Consider the following 16,501-nt stretch of genomic DNA (forward strand, 5'->3'; position numbering starts at 1 on the left):
TTCAAGGCAATTCATGACACAGGACTAGCCTTCTTTTAATTTTGCAGCTTTATTATGATTTGTCTTTTGCATGGACTTCTCAGTATCGAGGTATCCAGTGAACAAGGCATAGACTAAAAGACAGGATATATTGGAGACATGGCGTAGAATTGGGGTTTTAAGAACTTTCCAGAAATCACCGACAAAATATATTTGACATTACCTGTAGGCCAAACAATCATGAGGATCTAAATTTCAGCATCCTCACAGGGACATTATTTAATTTTTTTTCTCATGTCAAAACCAGGTTACTAGTGATGCTCTAGGAGTATGCTATGAATCATCTTGAGAGGAAAGAATGAAACAGGAAGGACCCATGTGTCCTCGCTAAGGGAAAAAGGAAGAATGAGTAGAGAATATGAGGCTGCCATCCCACTTGATCACCGCCCACCACTCGAGCCTTTAGGAAGAGGCAGCGGCGTTGGGCTTGTCGTCACGAGTGACAGGGATATTGCGCTCGCTACGGCCGGATTCGTTCCCTCCGCTGACCTTTGGCCCGGTCAGTGTCAGCAGGCCGTCAGCAGAGAGGGTGCACGTAATGGCGGACTGATCCACGCTGGATGGGAGGCGGTAGCGGCGGTGAAACTCACGGGAGATGTAACCGTGGTCGTCCTGGAAGACAGACTGGTCAAGACCAACTTAAAAAAGTAAAATGAGTGGCTATGACTCACCTGTCTTTCTCCATGCTTGCCCTGGATCTCCACGTAGTCGTCAGTGACCTTCACACTCAGCTCATCAGGAGAAAAGTGCTTGACGTCCAGGTAGACTGTGAACTTTTCCCTGTCAGACCTCACCTGAGGAATATATTAGACATGCAATCATGTGACTTAAGACCGAGAAATTCCAGCTTTATTTTTACCTCTGACATTCCGGAGTTGGAAGAATCCAAAAAGCTACGGAACAGTGACTGTCTGTAATAAGGGCTGATAGTGGAGGCGGTGTAAGGCAAGAGATCGTAATCGAACATGCCCTCGCCAAAGAACTGGTCGAAGAGTCGAGCTGGGTAAATGGAGCCCAGGGCGCGTCTGAACCAGGGGTGTTGGATGGCAATATCCATAATGACCGCGAAGAGGTTTTGCTCTGGTACAGCTTGACTTGGCCTGGGTGTTCAAACGTGGCTGCTCGGCTTAGGGTCCAGCAGGTGAGGAGAGCAATCAGTGAACGTTGTTGAAAACAGCGAGTGGGTAAGTGACCCGGGTGTTTGCTGCCCAGCGGCTGCGTCCTCTTTATATACCTAAGAACCAGAAAGAGGGGCTTTAGTCGCGATCCCTCTGGAATGGCATTATGTCATGTTGCGTTTAGCGCACTCAGCAGAATTTGAGTTGAGGATGGACAGGCTGGGTGGGGAGGGTCGGTCGGGCTCAGCGTCCAGTGGCTGGCGTGACTCAGTGCCACCTACACACCAGACACTCGGGGCTGCCAATACAAACTTTTCCTGATGTGGAAGGCGCGGTGAAAACAATAAGGCCAGGAAGCAATGTGTACCCGTTGTATTGTTCCTCATGGGTGCCAGGGCCAAAAGTAGATTTAGAGACATGCAGTACAGTATTTGGGAAGGGGAAGAAAAGCTTCAGCTAAGATGAGCTGGAAAAAAATGTCAAACTTGGATTTACAAATTGCAACTGATACAATGTAAGATACAGACAGACAGATGTGTTTTTCGTTTAGGGTTGATGCGGATACCGTTTAAATGGTGTGATAGCTGAAATTTGGAGCCTCTATTCATTTTCAGAAAAAGGGAAAAAATGTGTGTTTAAAAAAAATCAACTCTTAACTTCGTTGACACATCTTAGAGCAGGGGTGTCAAACGCATTCTTATCGTGGGCCACATTGTAGTTATAGTTTCTGTCAGAGGGCCGGAACAAATTTTAAGTGTGTTTCTCACCTAGTTTTTTCCCTTGGGGTTCGGGTTAAAAACCTTTAAAAAGACAGATTGCGAATGACAAAATTCAAGAGTTCTAATGTTATAGGCATAGTAATGCAACACAATGAAATTCTATTTCTGTTCACTTCCCTGAGCAGCCTACATTGTTATTTTTTTTATTTTTTTTTTTTTTTTTAAGACATCTTGCAAAGTTTGGTATTTTAGCCAAAAACCTGAAGTCAAATCAGCATTTTGCAGGACACATAAAATGATGTGGCGGAACAGATCTGGCCCCTGGGCCTTGAGTTTGACACCAGTCTCTTAGAACATATGTCTGTTGGAGCAACTCTCCATAGTGTTGATATTTTTCAAAATATATTTTAGACAATATACAACAAAAAGTTCCAGGAGTTAAGGGTCATCTGCATGCTTTAAAAGTGAAAGAAAATCTTAAAAGCTGGCGAACATTTTCTGCAGTAAATTCAGTAAAGGATCACAGAAATGTTCAAATTTCATTAAATTTTGTTTTAATTTCAAACAAAAACAAAAAAGTGCATCGTGTTCTTAATGTTAGGAGAATCTCTTAAAAGGTATAAAGCTATAATAGTTTCCTAAAGTTAATGCTGTTTTAATTGCTCAATTATCGGCCACCAGAGTTTTAACAATAGTTTTAGCAAGCATTTAGCAAGCATTGGGACTGTACTGGCCCACGATTAGCCAAAATGCACGTAGGCTGTAACTGAAAACGGTTGAAATGCATTGGGGAAAAGGAAAACAATACTCTGTATAAATAAAACTTTATATGACGAGAATAATTCGATGATTGATAATGGCAGCACAGAATGTAACCGGAGTGATTGAGATGGTGCTTTCTGTAATTTTTTTAGTGGATTAAAATGCCAAAATATCTGCTTGTCCAGATGAGCAGATTTACGTATGTAAAGTCAAGTTGCACTAACTTCACATCACTATGGTGCCCACACGTCTGATATTCCTCATCACAAATTTGCCCTTGTACAATGGATTTTCACCACTCCATTATTGTGATTGGCTAACATTGTCCTGTTTGTCATGTTTTTGTGCCCTGTTTTGCCTTGCACTTTCTATGTTCGCATGCAATTGGTTCAGACATTTTTTTCAACCTATAATTGAGTAAAAGCTTTCTCTAAAAATATCTACCGTAAAGCCTGCTCCATCACGAGGGCCAGGCTAATTTTGTATTTTTTGCCATTTTGTGGCATATTGAGGTCAGCTGAGAAATATTACTGGGTCTACGGTCCCTAAGGCTCAGGACTTTTATAACACTCATGCAGGAGGAAAAACCCTAATATTTTACAGGATTTGAGCCATCTGGTGCATAATCTCTTCGGGTACTTATCTTTGGGAAGGTGGTTACAAAGTACACAGGCTTGGTCCTCTCATTCTAGACACAGCTTTTATCTTCAAGCATTCAGGACTTTAAAAAGCGGGCCAAATTTAACACTTTGATCTTTTGCTAATTTATGTGTATTGTTTGTTTCGGTGTATGGTATGTATTAATGTTCTAGCGTCATTTACATTAGGCACATTTTGTATTTGTTATGAGATTGGATTCAGAGTGTCCGAGGGCACAATAAGGTCCATTTGATTAAAATGTACATTTGATTTTACGTGATAAGTACGACAATAAATTGTTTTGTGTTTAAATCCCAAGCATCGGGAACAATATCTGAATCAACCATTGCGCATCAATATCATTTTTATCTGCTGCTGATTTGTGGTTGTGCTCTGTCACTCGACTCACTTGCCGCTTGCCTTGCTGATCACTGACCACATGACTAGTGTGAAGGTTCTGAAACCTTTTTCAATGATATTCCCCATTGAATTTTTTTTTTCTCCAGCCAAAGTCCCAAACTGGCAGAGAGCATTTTAAGTCTTAACAAAATTGCTGTGCCATTCATAGCTGATTTATTTAATTGTGGGGTTATATTTGTTGTGGCATCTCTAGGCCCATTTTTTTCCCCACATGATAGATCATGGGACATCATTTTAGGTTATTTCTGGCTGGTTTGTCAAAAAATTGCATCACTAATGACAATATGCAGATCTTTAAAGTTTTGATTCCTTTGTCTAGGACATGTGAAGAAATTGACAAATAAAAATGACTTTGACTTTTTGACAGATTCTTTCAGAGTTTGCATTTACATCAACTGTGTATTTATTCTTAATTCATTCATCCATTGTCTCTAGCCGCTTGTCATCACAGGGGTCGCAGGCCCTCTGATGCCTATCCAAGCCTACTTCGGACTGTAGGCGGAGGGCGCCCTGAACTGGTGGAAGCCAATAGCAGGGCACATGCAGAAAAACAGCCATCCACGGCATTTAGTATGTTTAATACACCTACCTTTAGGGCTGCACGATTATGGCCAAAATAATAATCACGATTACTTTGGTCAATATTAAAATCATGATTATTAATTATGTTTGGTCAAACATGTCTTTTTAGAGCCCTTAAAAGCAAACAATCAAACAAGCAGTTTATAAACAAGGCTTCAAGACTTGATAATAATAATAAACTAAAATAAATAAGTAAAGTAAGTAATTAAAACAAATTCACAAGACATGGCAAAAACTTTGCACACATGGCAACACAGCTAACTTACTTGCTGGGGGCAAATCAATGAAAAAAAAAAAAAGACTACTTAGAACCAAGCACAGTATTTACTCTTAAGCAATTTTTAATCAATTAGTAGTCAAAATGTTCGTTTTGGTCACTTCCAACCAAATCTATTCCAATTTTTTGCCAATGGGATTTTTCAAAATGGATTTCAATTGACAGCTAGCACTGTATATTTAAGAAATCAGGTGAGAAACTGAATGACATTTCACACAGGTAAATCATTTATTATGGTGAGAAAAGCTTTTGTCATGCAAACGTGGGAGACATTGCCCCCTGGTTTTAGGATAGAAAAGTACTTGATTTGACTTCAATTTTGAAAAGTGCTCGACTTTTTGAATGTTAATATCGCCGAGAATCATCTTAATGAATCGTGGCAGCTAATATCGTGATCGCGATTAGATTTCCATTAATTGTGCAGCCCTACCTGCCATGCATGTTTTTGGAGTGTGGGAGAAAGCCGGAGTGCCCGGAGAGAACCCACGTCGGCTGGTGGAGAACACGCTTACTCCACGCAGGAAGGCCGGAGTGAGGCGGATTCGAGGTCCCTGAACTGTGAGACGGACATGCTAACCACTGCTCCACCGAGCCGCCCCCTTTAGAGATGCACTTCATTCAAACTTTCTTGTGGCAGTGTCAAGGGATCTGAGAACATTATATCCATGTAAAAAAGGCAGAAATATCACAGGTATTAAAATTTTCACAGGGTTGTGGTGGTGGCAGGAGAGTGGAAAGGTATCGTCTTTGCCACCCTAGGCCACCACGTAGCTCCGGCCGTCCTGGTAAAAAGTGTTGAAATTGTCAATGGCTCAGTGATATTCAGTCCACATTAAAGCACTTACTTTTGCTGGATGGTGTGGTCATCTAATTAAATATTGACACCATACAGTAAGCGGTACGTACAATAAATAAGAAAGGGGGAAAACAAACCTTTACAATACATTGGACATGGACACTGGTTATTTTAACTTTATTTGTGGAATATGAGTCCTCTTGTCTGACATGGGCGTTTGGAAGCAGTAGAACCTCTGGTTGATTACAACCGTGCAGCCTGCACAATATTGATCATATTTTATGGTAGCAACCTCAACTATAAAAGACAGAAAATCTTAACTTTGAGTTTTGGAAAAAAAAAAAAGAGGGGTGGGGTGATATTTCCCATGCCCGCTCCACCACTCGTGGTATTAGGCTAATCCTGGAGGGCTTTGGCCTGCTAACACAGGGGCTTAGTTGGGCCATATATTCATGGGCCAAGAGCAACTGAGGTGGTCAGCCGCATCAGTTGTAGTGTAGGGTGGTAGAGGTAGTCCGAAATTTGGGGTTGGCTCACTGCTGCCGACCGGACGCAGACGTTGATTAAACTGGCTCCAGATCGCCGGAGTCAGCACACTGGCCCTTTAATCAATGGGACAGACAATGACTGTGTGTTCAAATGAGCTGCTCTGGCTTTCAATCTCTCTGGTTCTGGCTGTGTGAACGTGATCTTATTCATTCATTCTGAGTTTGATTTGGTGGCACATGGGCCGGAGAAGGGTGAGAGAGAGAGAACATGTTTATAATACCACATTTTTATTTGAAAGTACTGTCCCTTCAAGAGCAAACAAAGAACCAGTAAAAGCAAAGTAAAAATTTGGGAGGAAACACACACACACACACACACACACACACACACACACACACACACACACAAATCAATGGAAAAACAAGAGGAGAGGGCGTATGAAGGTACGCATATGTATTGAGTTTTTCTCTGAAAAGATGACTTAACTCTTTTGGAGACATGAACAGCTAAATATTTAATCAGTTGTAGTTTGGAGGAATTTGTGAGTCGGAGGCAATGTAAGGGAATCGCTATCAAATCAATAAGGGAGGTGATAAGGAGTGCATAGATTTTTCTTAACAAATAAAATCACAATTTTAAAAAAAAAACCCTTTTAAGCTTACCAGGCTAATGTTGATCAGAAGCTGTTCTCAAGTGACTGACAAGTTTCTAGTTCTACCATGGTGCAGAAGGAAATTCCACTTCAAGTCCCTTGCCCTAAAAACGTCATCTAAGTATGGCAAATGGGACAATATTCATGAGCAGAGCAGTGTGGGCTGTGGAAAAGGTCATGTCCTTTAGTCATCAATTGCTGTTTCCTAAATGGAGGTTAGAAGTGTTCATCCATTGCGCCTGTCTAAACAAGTGATTACAACGTTTGTGATTAAAACGTTTCAATGAATAGCAATTAAGCAGATGAATCCAGTCATTTTCATCAAGGCTGTTTCAGCCATTTTGTCCTGTACACCGCTCAACTGTCAACTGAAAGTCCCCACAGGCTCAAAGTGTGAACGTCACGGCTCAAATGTATTCTGGCTTTGCTCATGTAAGAAACATTGCACATAAACGAGTTCCCTTTTAACATGGTCTTTGACAAATTTTACGGATTACCTGGCTTTGATGATAATTCGAAAACATTTATTGAAAGAGATGGCACTGGAGTAGTACTTGTAGCGCGTATTGCTTATCGGTTACATGCTCTCCATGTTTGTCACAAGAAATACCATATCTTTGTTTTAGTGTAAATGGAGTGTTTGAATAGTTACGTTTTATATAGTGAACATAAACTATGGTAAAATTCTGGGTTTGGTTGCAACAGTACAGGTGGGAGGCGCATTTCATCATATATCCAAGATTATTCTAAAAAACTCGAAGCAATTGTTAGAAAGAAAGTACATAATATGCATTGCATATCCTGCCCATTCTTCTTTTTTCAATGCTAGTTCAGAACCTTAAAGGTGCAGTAAATATGTTACAGGTTTCTTGTTAATGACAACATCCTTTGGCCTTATCCATTGCTACAAACTTGATGGAATGCTCATGATGTGATAGCTATTTATCACATGTGCAGCTGATTTATGGATTTGTCACGTATATTTCTGCTTCTCGCACCTTTCGAGTAAAGGTAAAGCCAATGGTGGGTTTGTTTTCCAACCAATAGGTGATTTCCGCCTTCCCCATTAATCGCAAGCCTTTCCAATGTTTACTCTTGTCATATGTTGTATTCAAAGAAAGTGGAAAGTTGGACTTTTCCAACCAGGAAATGTGCAATTGCAAACACCTTTGATCTGGAAGGTTAAGGGAGTGAAGTCGGAAAAAAATGATTCCAACTTCACAAAAAAGTTTATCACTATCAGTCGTCTTTGTTGTTTACGTTCGCCTCGAACGCTTTGTCGCAACTGGGACAATTCTTCCCACCTTTTGAATGCAGAATTTCAGTAGGCGACAGTAGGTCTTTCAGTAGATTTTGGACTATTGTAAGTGCCTAAATAGGCTTATTGTGATCAAGGCTCTTTGTACACATCAAGGCATTGCTTGAACACTTTTAGGCTGGAAGATATGTATTTTTAATAGCAAGCTTAAGTATTTTTTTTAAATATATATTGTAGTTGTCATGTATAGTAGTTGATATCAAAAGATTTAATTTCCAGTACATTGTCACCCCTAGCATTCGAACCACTATCATGCCCTGAGTTGAAAGGTATTATTGTTATTATTTCTACTTGTCTTTGTGAGAAATGTTTATTGTGCAGAGATCATGATTGGCGCATTGTCATTTGTGTGTGTGTGTGTGTGTGTGTGTGTGTGTGTGTGTGTGTGTGTGTGTGTTGCCACAGCCCCCACAGCTTCTTTATTCTTTGGAAACATTTAATCCATCCTCTTAGCTCATCTAAGGAGGAATTGAGAAGAGTTGATAATAACTAATTAGGGCTTATACATAAGTAAACAAAGGAAAAACAAGCCTGTCTGAATTCAAGCGTAGAATCTCCCATCAATTGGCCTGTAAAGTAAAAAAACAAAGCACCGTATTTGAACTGAACTCAACATGACAAATAGTTATCTGACCTTCAATATTTTCCCGCGAACCCCAAAATTACCATGCATTTACTGATCCATTTTCCTTAGCATTTGTTGTACTAATTGGGACCCTGAACATCAACCGAGGAGAACTGAATGGGTCGCGAACAAATGAAGCTCAGCGCTACCTTTAGATTACAAAGGATTGTCTTTTTCTTTATATGTCTTACATGTATGATGCCTTGCTTCTGTGTTGATGAAGAAATATGAAATAAGAGTGAAACAAATGTGCAATTGGGTTGCCATTGTTACAAACGAGCTTAGTTCTGCCGCCCTCTCCTGGAGAAATATTAACTGACAGGGGACTGTAGCGACAAGTTCACGATTCCCAATTACAATAAATACAGTACTGTACTGTATTCCAGTTCGCAGCGATGGGAAATCCAGCTCCGGAAATAAAATCCTGTCACAGTTTACCTTCAGCCACAGATGCTTCTACTCAAGCGGCAGGCTAATGAGTCCTGGGATGTTCGATATATACAGTACTTACAGAACATCAATCATAGGCTCCACCATCAGTTGAACTAACGTTAAATTGAATGTTTTACTACTCCAAAATAACCACAGGCCAACGTTATTAAGCATAACTCGAACCGAAATAAAAATTGAACGTGGCGTCGGGAGAAGTGGGTGGACGCCTTACCCCCTTACCACGTCCACTAGACCCCTGCCTGTTATAAAAGTCCCACTGTGGCAGGTTTTTTTATGTTCTGGACCTGATTTTCCATCTCTGGATTTTAGAAACTCAGTTGAACGTCATGCGTCAAAAATTTTGGTGGTGCTTGTCTTTGTGTATTATTGGATAAGATGAAAAATCATTAATTTTCCATACAGCCGATCCTGTCAAGGTCGACAAATAGCTAGACAGACTTCACCCCTAAACTTGTCACCTATCAATCACATGGTAGATACTAAGAGACAAAAATAAGTTATACGATTGATTATACACTAGTATCAAAAAACAACATGGGTATACAGTAACTATCAAAAGATAACTAAATGAAATGTAAACTACAAGCATTGCAGGAAAACGTCACGCAACACCACAGTTGTCAACCAGTGCACAGTTTAGTCTCACTGTAATATAATCTGGAAATTTGATACAGAGGCTTGTGTGCGACATGCCAACGAGTTGGGTTTAGTAGATGTGCTTGGGCAGTTTAGTTACTTATTAGTAACCTACTTGAGTATTTCACTTGCAAGGTTTAATACTGTATATGTGGGAAAAATGCAAGTTAATGGTGTAGTGTAGCTAATAGTGAGAAAAACTACTACTAGTTATACCAATGCACTCAAAGGTACGGCCCGTGGGCCTTATTCGCCTCATAAACAGGTTTATTCTGGCCCCAAAGTAGATTTTGTAAAGCATTAAAAAAAATAAAAAAGAATAGGACCACACCCATAAATCCGCCGTCCTTAATCAAGACAAAAATTCTTACTTTTTCAAGCAATTGGTGTGGAAGCAGTGGAAGTGACCATTTGCCACACTTGCAAAATAGCTTGCTGATGACAGAAAGTGGAAGACTACACTAATGTTCATCATAGTACTGCTCAGCGCAGGTAAAATCGATCGTCCTGAATAGATTCACAATGAGCAAGGGTAGCCATCTGGGCCATTACCAGACATTTGAACAACCTTGTATGGTTTTTTTTTTTTTGTACTTTATTTCCAGCTAAGCAGTTAGCGTACAGAGTTTCCTCAGTTGATGTGACATCATGACTTCTTTCTTTCCGTGATCTATGTTATTACGTGGATGCCACAGACGGTCCAAAGTGAGACACTGTAGCACCATTATTCTGCCTAATTTTCATTGCACTTCACTGTACTCCCTGAAAAGACGTTTTTTAAAATAATTTACAACTACGTTTTTTTTTTTTTTTGGAGCATTTTCCTTTCATTGTTTTGCTTTCTGGATTTATTTTGGGTTCTATACAAAATATGTATTTTATGAACAAATGCATAAAAAAAAAACTGAATATGTTCATTTTAAGCAATTTAATGAACAATGTTATATTTAGATATATACAGGGTGTTCCAAAATGGTTGACCCCATTCTAAATGCCCAGATCTCAGAAACTACTTGATGGATCTTAATGAAACTTAATACACTTTATTTTGAAGGTCATATGTTTCATTGGTTAAAGTTACAAAGAAAAGTACAAATATTTGTTGGTTTTATGACAGATTTTCATAACTGTTCAAAATAAGCGCTGCCTGTGACGCTGCACACGTCGAGTCGGTATTCGAGCTCATGTCAAACGAGCTACAACTTGTAAGGTTTAAATCGCAATCGTTTCCTCAGAATCTGCTAAAATGATGTTTGTGGAATGTGGGTTTCCACATTTGCTTTTTTCACACTCTTCCGGGGACTACGCAGGAATGCGTCACGAAGCTGAGGTAATTCCAACGAAAATTGTCAAAAGTATTGGCCTTCGAAATGGGGTCAAACATTTTGGAACACCCTGTATGCACATTTTTTTTTTTAAGTTGATGGGAAATCAGTAGCAGGCTGAAACAAATTGCAAAAATCTACATATAATCGACACCAATCGTTTTTAAGTTATAATACCCTGATTTTACCAGTCCGGTCCCCTTGAGAGTAGATTTAGCTCCATGTGGCTCCTGAGCTAAAATGGGTTTGACGCCACTGTGTTAGGCTATCTTTCTATCAGTGCACTGGATTGTCTTAATAGAAAACAAAAGAGCGAGTGTTCTAATACACGTAGCTAAAATTGGATCTGAAAAAAAAATCACAGGTATTCCAGAGGAAAAGAGAGAGAGTGGTGAGGGAGATGTGTAGATGAGCGAGAGTATTTCCTGCAACATTATCGCGTGACGTCAACAGTAGAATAGAAAAGAAGTGGACGAGTAAACAACAGTCGTGTCCGTCGCTTGACACTTCAATTATGACACAATCGCTGGAGCACGACGAGAAAAAATAATTTTATTCCAAAAACCTCAAGTTGTAAAGCGAAACAAAAAAGAAGAACAGGAAGCCGTTAAGAGACAAGCGTGACTGTTTTACGTCACTGCAGAGGATCGAACAAGCGGCAGCCTTGGCTTGGAAATGTTGAGGGGTTCTCTGAGGGACTCCGGCTCCTCCGTCCCCCCAGTGCTGGAACGGCCCGAGCTGGAAGACGAGTCCGCAGACGAGGACGTGTTCGGCAATGAGGAATCTGGAAGCTGCCGCCGGGTGAGTCTGTGCGTATGAGTGTGTTTCTGTCTCCTTTTTTTTTCTCCCCTTCTTTTGGATCGCATGCGCGACTGCGTGCGAACGTGTCTCTTTTTTTCGTCGTGTCGTGCGTGTGTTGTGCCTTTTTTGTTCAAATACTTTTGCTTTTGGGGATATTTTTGACATCACACCATTCTGATATTGATTTTCTTCTTTTGTTCTTTTGCATTTTTTTTTAGAACTGTAATTGTCCATGCAAAATAGTTTTTGAAAGGGGTTCCTTTCTGGCAAGAATGTGGATTTGATTATCAATACAACGACTATATAGCTAGTTCGACTCAACCTTTCAAGAGAATAAATCTCGAGTGGGAAATTGACTAACATCCAAACCTGCTAAAAGTTACAAAAATGAAGCGCATTCAATGCATTTAAACCAGGGGTATCTCACTCATTTCACCTCGGGGGCCACATGGAGGAACATCTATTCTCAAGTGAGCCGGTCTGGTAAAACAATGGTATAAACTTGAAAACAATTAATGTCACATATAGGTAGATTTTATATATGTGGCTATGTGGTTTTTTAATAAGTAACTGTTCTGCCTGAGCACCTCGAATCCGGCCCTTAAATTTGACTCCATTGATTTAAAGGGACAATCACAAGTATTTAGCGACATCTAGTGACATCTTTTAATTTGGAAAAGCATCCCCTTTACGGTGTCTCAGCGGGACTTTGCTTTGCAAGCCTACGACTCTCTCATAGTGAGAAAGAGCTACAGTCCACAAGACAGTGGACAATCGTGCAGAATATACAAAATATGGGCAAATATATGTCAACAAGTGCTGTTTAACCAGTTGTGACGAAAACCGACTCCCTTGGTTGACAATTCATTTTTTTTTCCGTGATGCAAGGACACTATTTTCACAAAATACAACAAGGATACGATAGGGGCATACTCTTTTAGGAGCCATGCTTTATTGTTTCTAAAGCCAAACACAAATGCACTCTTAACAGTCAAGCAGAAAGGAGGCAAGGGCAGCGTCGGTTGTCACTTTCTTCGCTCATGGCGTTTCCTTTTGTTTCTGGTATGTGTTTTAAAATGTGTAGAATAATTTTGGTCGTCCTTTTAAAGCAGTGCTTTGGAATTATTTTTAAAAAAAAGCCACCCAAGGAAAGAAATAACATTTCACCCCCCACCCACTAGTTGCAGTGTTTAGAAATTAGATAATCATCTATTTTATATATATGTATATGTATATATATATATATATATATATATATATATATATATATATATATATATATATATATATATATATATATATATATATATATATATATATATATATATATATACCTAAAATTGTACCCTTAAAAAAATAAAATAAAAATTAAATAATTTTCAGCAACTTTAGTTTTTACAGGGGGTTATATAGGTTACAATTTATGGTGAATCTGAAAATAGTGGCTTAAAGTGCATCAAAGTGCCTGGAATAAAAAAAATGTCAGTCCATATTCAAACTAGAAACGTTTTGAACATTCCAACCCCTAACAAATCAAATTCAATAGGCCCAAAGCCTTAAGCTTGATCTAGTTGGCGCGCGGAAAGCATAGCATTTGAATAACAATTAGATGAATGTAAAAAAAAAAAAAAACAACAAAAAACACTAAATTTGTGTGTAATTATTTTATTGCAATCAATCTGTTATTTTGACACCCCTATCTATGCTACTTGTATTATTATTATTATTATTAAAATACTCACATGGCGTAATTATGTAGGAAGAAACAGTGCCACGAAAGAGAAAGTGACTGAATGTTGCTATTTTAAGATCCTGCCTTTCCCCATTCATTAATCGTACCTGGCACGGTTCACTTCTGTACATTTTAGCAACAAACACTGCGCGCTTCACCATCACATCCACAGACAGGTAAATATGACATTTTTAATATAGTTAAATGTTGTTGGAATCTGCGAAGCAAATTACAGTATATGAATACTGTTCTGTATTTATAAAGCCAAGGGGCCGGCTAGATGCCATTTTTCCTGATGAACCTTATGAATGCTGTGGGAAAAGTTGATCAAATGCCTCATTTGGCATGCCGTGGTGTATGGAGAGCATCCTAATTACAGAAGGCACACAATAATATGTTAAAAGGCATGAATATGTGAAGCTTTTCTTCCAATTGTTTTCAGTTTTACCAAATGCAAACGCCTGACTCAAGGTTTTGGGTCTCTATTTATTGGCTGGTTTGTATCTAGTTAGGTGCAAATTGAGCATAATTTTCACCATTCAGATTCTGAGACCTTTCTGAGCGTATTCCTGAGTAAGTGGGGCAGTGACCCAACAATTCCAGCATATGGCTCTGCAGTCCTAAAGCATCAAATAAAGTTGTAACAAAACAGCTATATGACTGGAGTGGAACAATTTCGCTTTACCCATCAGACAGACTTGTTCAGGATTCTTTTGCTTTGGTGGTGGTCTGTGCGCCATATAAAAACCACCATATAAAAAGCATTTTTCGTTTGAATCAATCACTGATACAATTTTAAGGCACTTCATTAGATGCACTACGTTGTCACACAACTGAATGAGATTTGTCTGGATGGACAGATTTGTCTGAACTGCAATAATATCACTGTCAGCATGACACAAGTTTTCTTTCATGGTTGCAATTGCAATTACTGTATGTGCAAACATACTCCACCATAATTGGAGACTCTTGTAAAATCTCAGCTTCCCTATTCGTTGTGTGAGTGAGTCAACATTTGAGTGTAACAAACAGCTTTTAGTTTGGTACAGTTTCTGGCAACAGATATCTCGTGCAGGTATAGCTTATGATATGAGGCACCTTAAACACTAAAAGCCAAAGATATTTGAAACTGCAACTTCAAAACAACGTGTTTATTGTTTTAGATGCCAGGACTGGAGGAGGAAGTGAAGGAGTGCCAGAGGTCAGCCTCTCAGATGGAAGCTGATTTTGTGCAGCTGACTTTCAGGAAACAGGTGTCTTACAGGTAAGGAACTAGTTGAATCCAAAAGGGAAAGTGGAACGTGCTTACCCGCTAACCTGTTCAACCGGAAAGTGATGACAATATCTCTCTCTGTGGGGTGGTTATGTGTTTATATCTGCTTATTACTTATGTAAACTTATGTAAACATCTGCTACGATATCATTTATTCGTACTATTATTAAGTTGTTGAACTAACAGACACAACAATTAAAAAAGGATGATTTAAAAAATAACACTCACAATTACGGAGTGAATTTGTCCCATTAATAAAGTCCAAAATGAACCGGAGCTGAAACTTTAAAGTGTGCCTCCAGAATTTGGAAAGAAAAATATGATGGTTCATCAGGAAAAATGGCATCTAACTGTATTTTGTTAACACGAGACCCAAAACTTGGAACATTGGCTATTTATCAAATTTTATATAATTGCTCAGTTTACCCATCAGTACCTCAATTTTAAATCTCTGGATGTACACTTTAAATTACAGTATTCTCCTGAAAAAAAATGACCATTGCATGTATTTTTAGTGCTAATTTTTTGCCTACCTTCCCAAAAGATTTGAAATTTGAGTGTTTAGACTGAGAGAAATGTGATTTAATGTTAATCCCATTTTGAGAAAAGTATATTGAATATGTGTTGAGGGGCTTTACAGCCATAAAACATGAAAAAAAAATACATGAAAAGACATGATTTTAAAGACAAGCAATATATATATATATATATATATATATATATATATATATATATATATATATATATATATATATATATATATATATATATATATATCTTACAAAAATAAATACTTGTGTCACTGCACGTCAAAATTAAAAGAACAATAGAATGTCCGGAAAATATTTTTATCTTTTCATGTCATGTTGTCGACTTGGGAGTCATGTTAAAATAGTCTAAAAATATCCGGACGATTCACAAGACGATGGTGATGATTTTGTTAGTGTTTGTTCTGCAAAATTGTTGACTGATCATCTCATTCTGACAGTAAAAGACAGCAAGGGTATGGCACAAAAGGCAAAACAAAAGTAGAACTGTGAATATCGTAATCAGAAAAATTGTACATGCAGTGTTTGTAGAAATGACAGTGTAGTCTTCCTAAAGCGGTGCTTTGTGTTGAACCTATGGAAGCTCAACAGGGTTCGACAGTCACCTTTTGTCACTCTGGCAACATTTTGGCCGCCCAACCTGTGATTTTTCTGCCATTTTTACTTGCATATCAGGTTAAATGTGATGCAATGGCACAGGACACTCGGTAAGAGCATCTATATATTGTGCAGATAGATACCGTCGAAATATTTCATGCAGTGCGTTGCGCATGTCCTCCATGAGGCGCAGGGGCTCCATAAACATGGAGCTTACTCTCATCCCCATGTTAGAATAATCAGTAACGCAGGATGTGTGAAAGAGAGATGGTGCTGCGAGAGAGCGGGGTCATGGCTGGCCAGCTGGCCGCTGTAAATACTGACACGACTGAGTTATGTAAGTGTCAGTGTTTTTTTAATTTTTTTTTTTGCATCTGAGCTTTAATCTCTTTCCGGTGAGGTTCTATTCGTAATATACCCATTGCGAAAATAGACATCTCGAACAAGAAATGTCAGCAGGGACTTTGAAATCATAAACTTGGATATTGTTTTGCTGTTATTATTTGGAACTCTTGCTCACCCGTGATATTTACCTCCCCTCATTATTCTTTTCAGTCATTGTGGAGTTTGGTTTTATATTTCCACCAGTGTTTTCTTCTTTGTGCATCAGTCCATGTTTTAGGAAGGGGAGCAGCACCTGCCATGTGTTTCTTTATTAGCGATAACAAACATCGACGTGAAGCAGACATTAAGCTCTGCC

General features: G+C 39.0%; 2 protein-coding genes across 2 annotated transcripts in view; one reads left to right on the forward strand and one right to left on the reverse strand.

Annotated features, from left to right (window-relative positions):
* Positions 1-30: 30 nt before the first annotated feature.
* On the reverse strand, positions 31-1,254 carry cryaa (crystallin, alpha A). The gene is made up of 3 exons (XM_088407959.1): positions 899-1,254; positions 711-833; positions 31-651 (listed from the first exon to the last, which is right to left on the reverse strand). Exons 1-3 carry the CDS (start codon positions 1,094-1,096, stop codon positions 442-444), a joined length of 531 nt encoding a protein of 176 aa, XP_088264085.1. The 5' UTR covers positions 1,097-1,254; the 3' UTR covers positions 31-441.
* Positions 1,255-11,324: 10,070 nt separating this feature from the next.
* LOC148427507 (diacylglycerol kinase zeta-like) overlaps positions 11,325-16,501 on the forward strand; it is a 66,084-nt gene continuing 60,907 nt past the window's right edge. The window contains exons 1-2 of the mRNA XM_088407947.1: positions 11,325-11,651; positions 14,547-14,647. Coding sequence (XP_088264073.1) covers positions 11,526-11,651; positions 14,547-14,647 — 227 coding nt within the window. The 5' untranslated portion in view covers positions 11,325-11,525. The remainder of the gene's footprint in view (positions 11,652-14,546; positions 14,648-16,501) is intronic.

This window comes from Hippichthys cyanospilos, chromosome 2 (assembly GCF_059441005.1).
Source record: "Hippichthys cyanospilos isolate Australia breed blue-spotted pipefish chromosome 2, RoL_Hcya_1.0, whole genome shotgun sequence".
In the NCBI taxonomy this organism is placed as follows: Eukaryota; Metazoa; Chordata; class Actinopteri; order Syngnathiformes; family Syngnathidae; genus Hippichthys; species Hippichthys cyanospilos.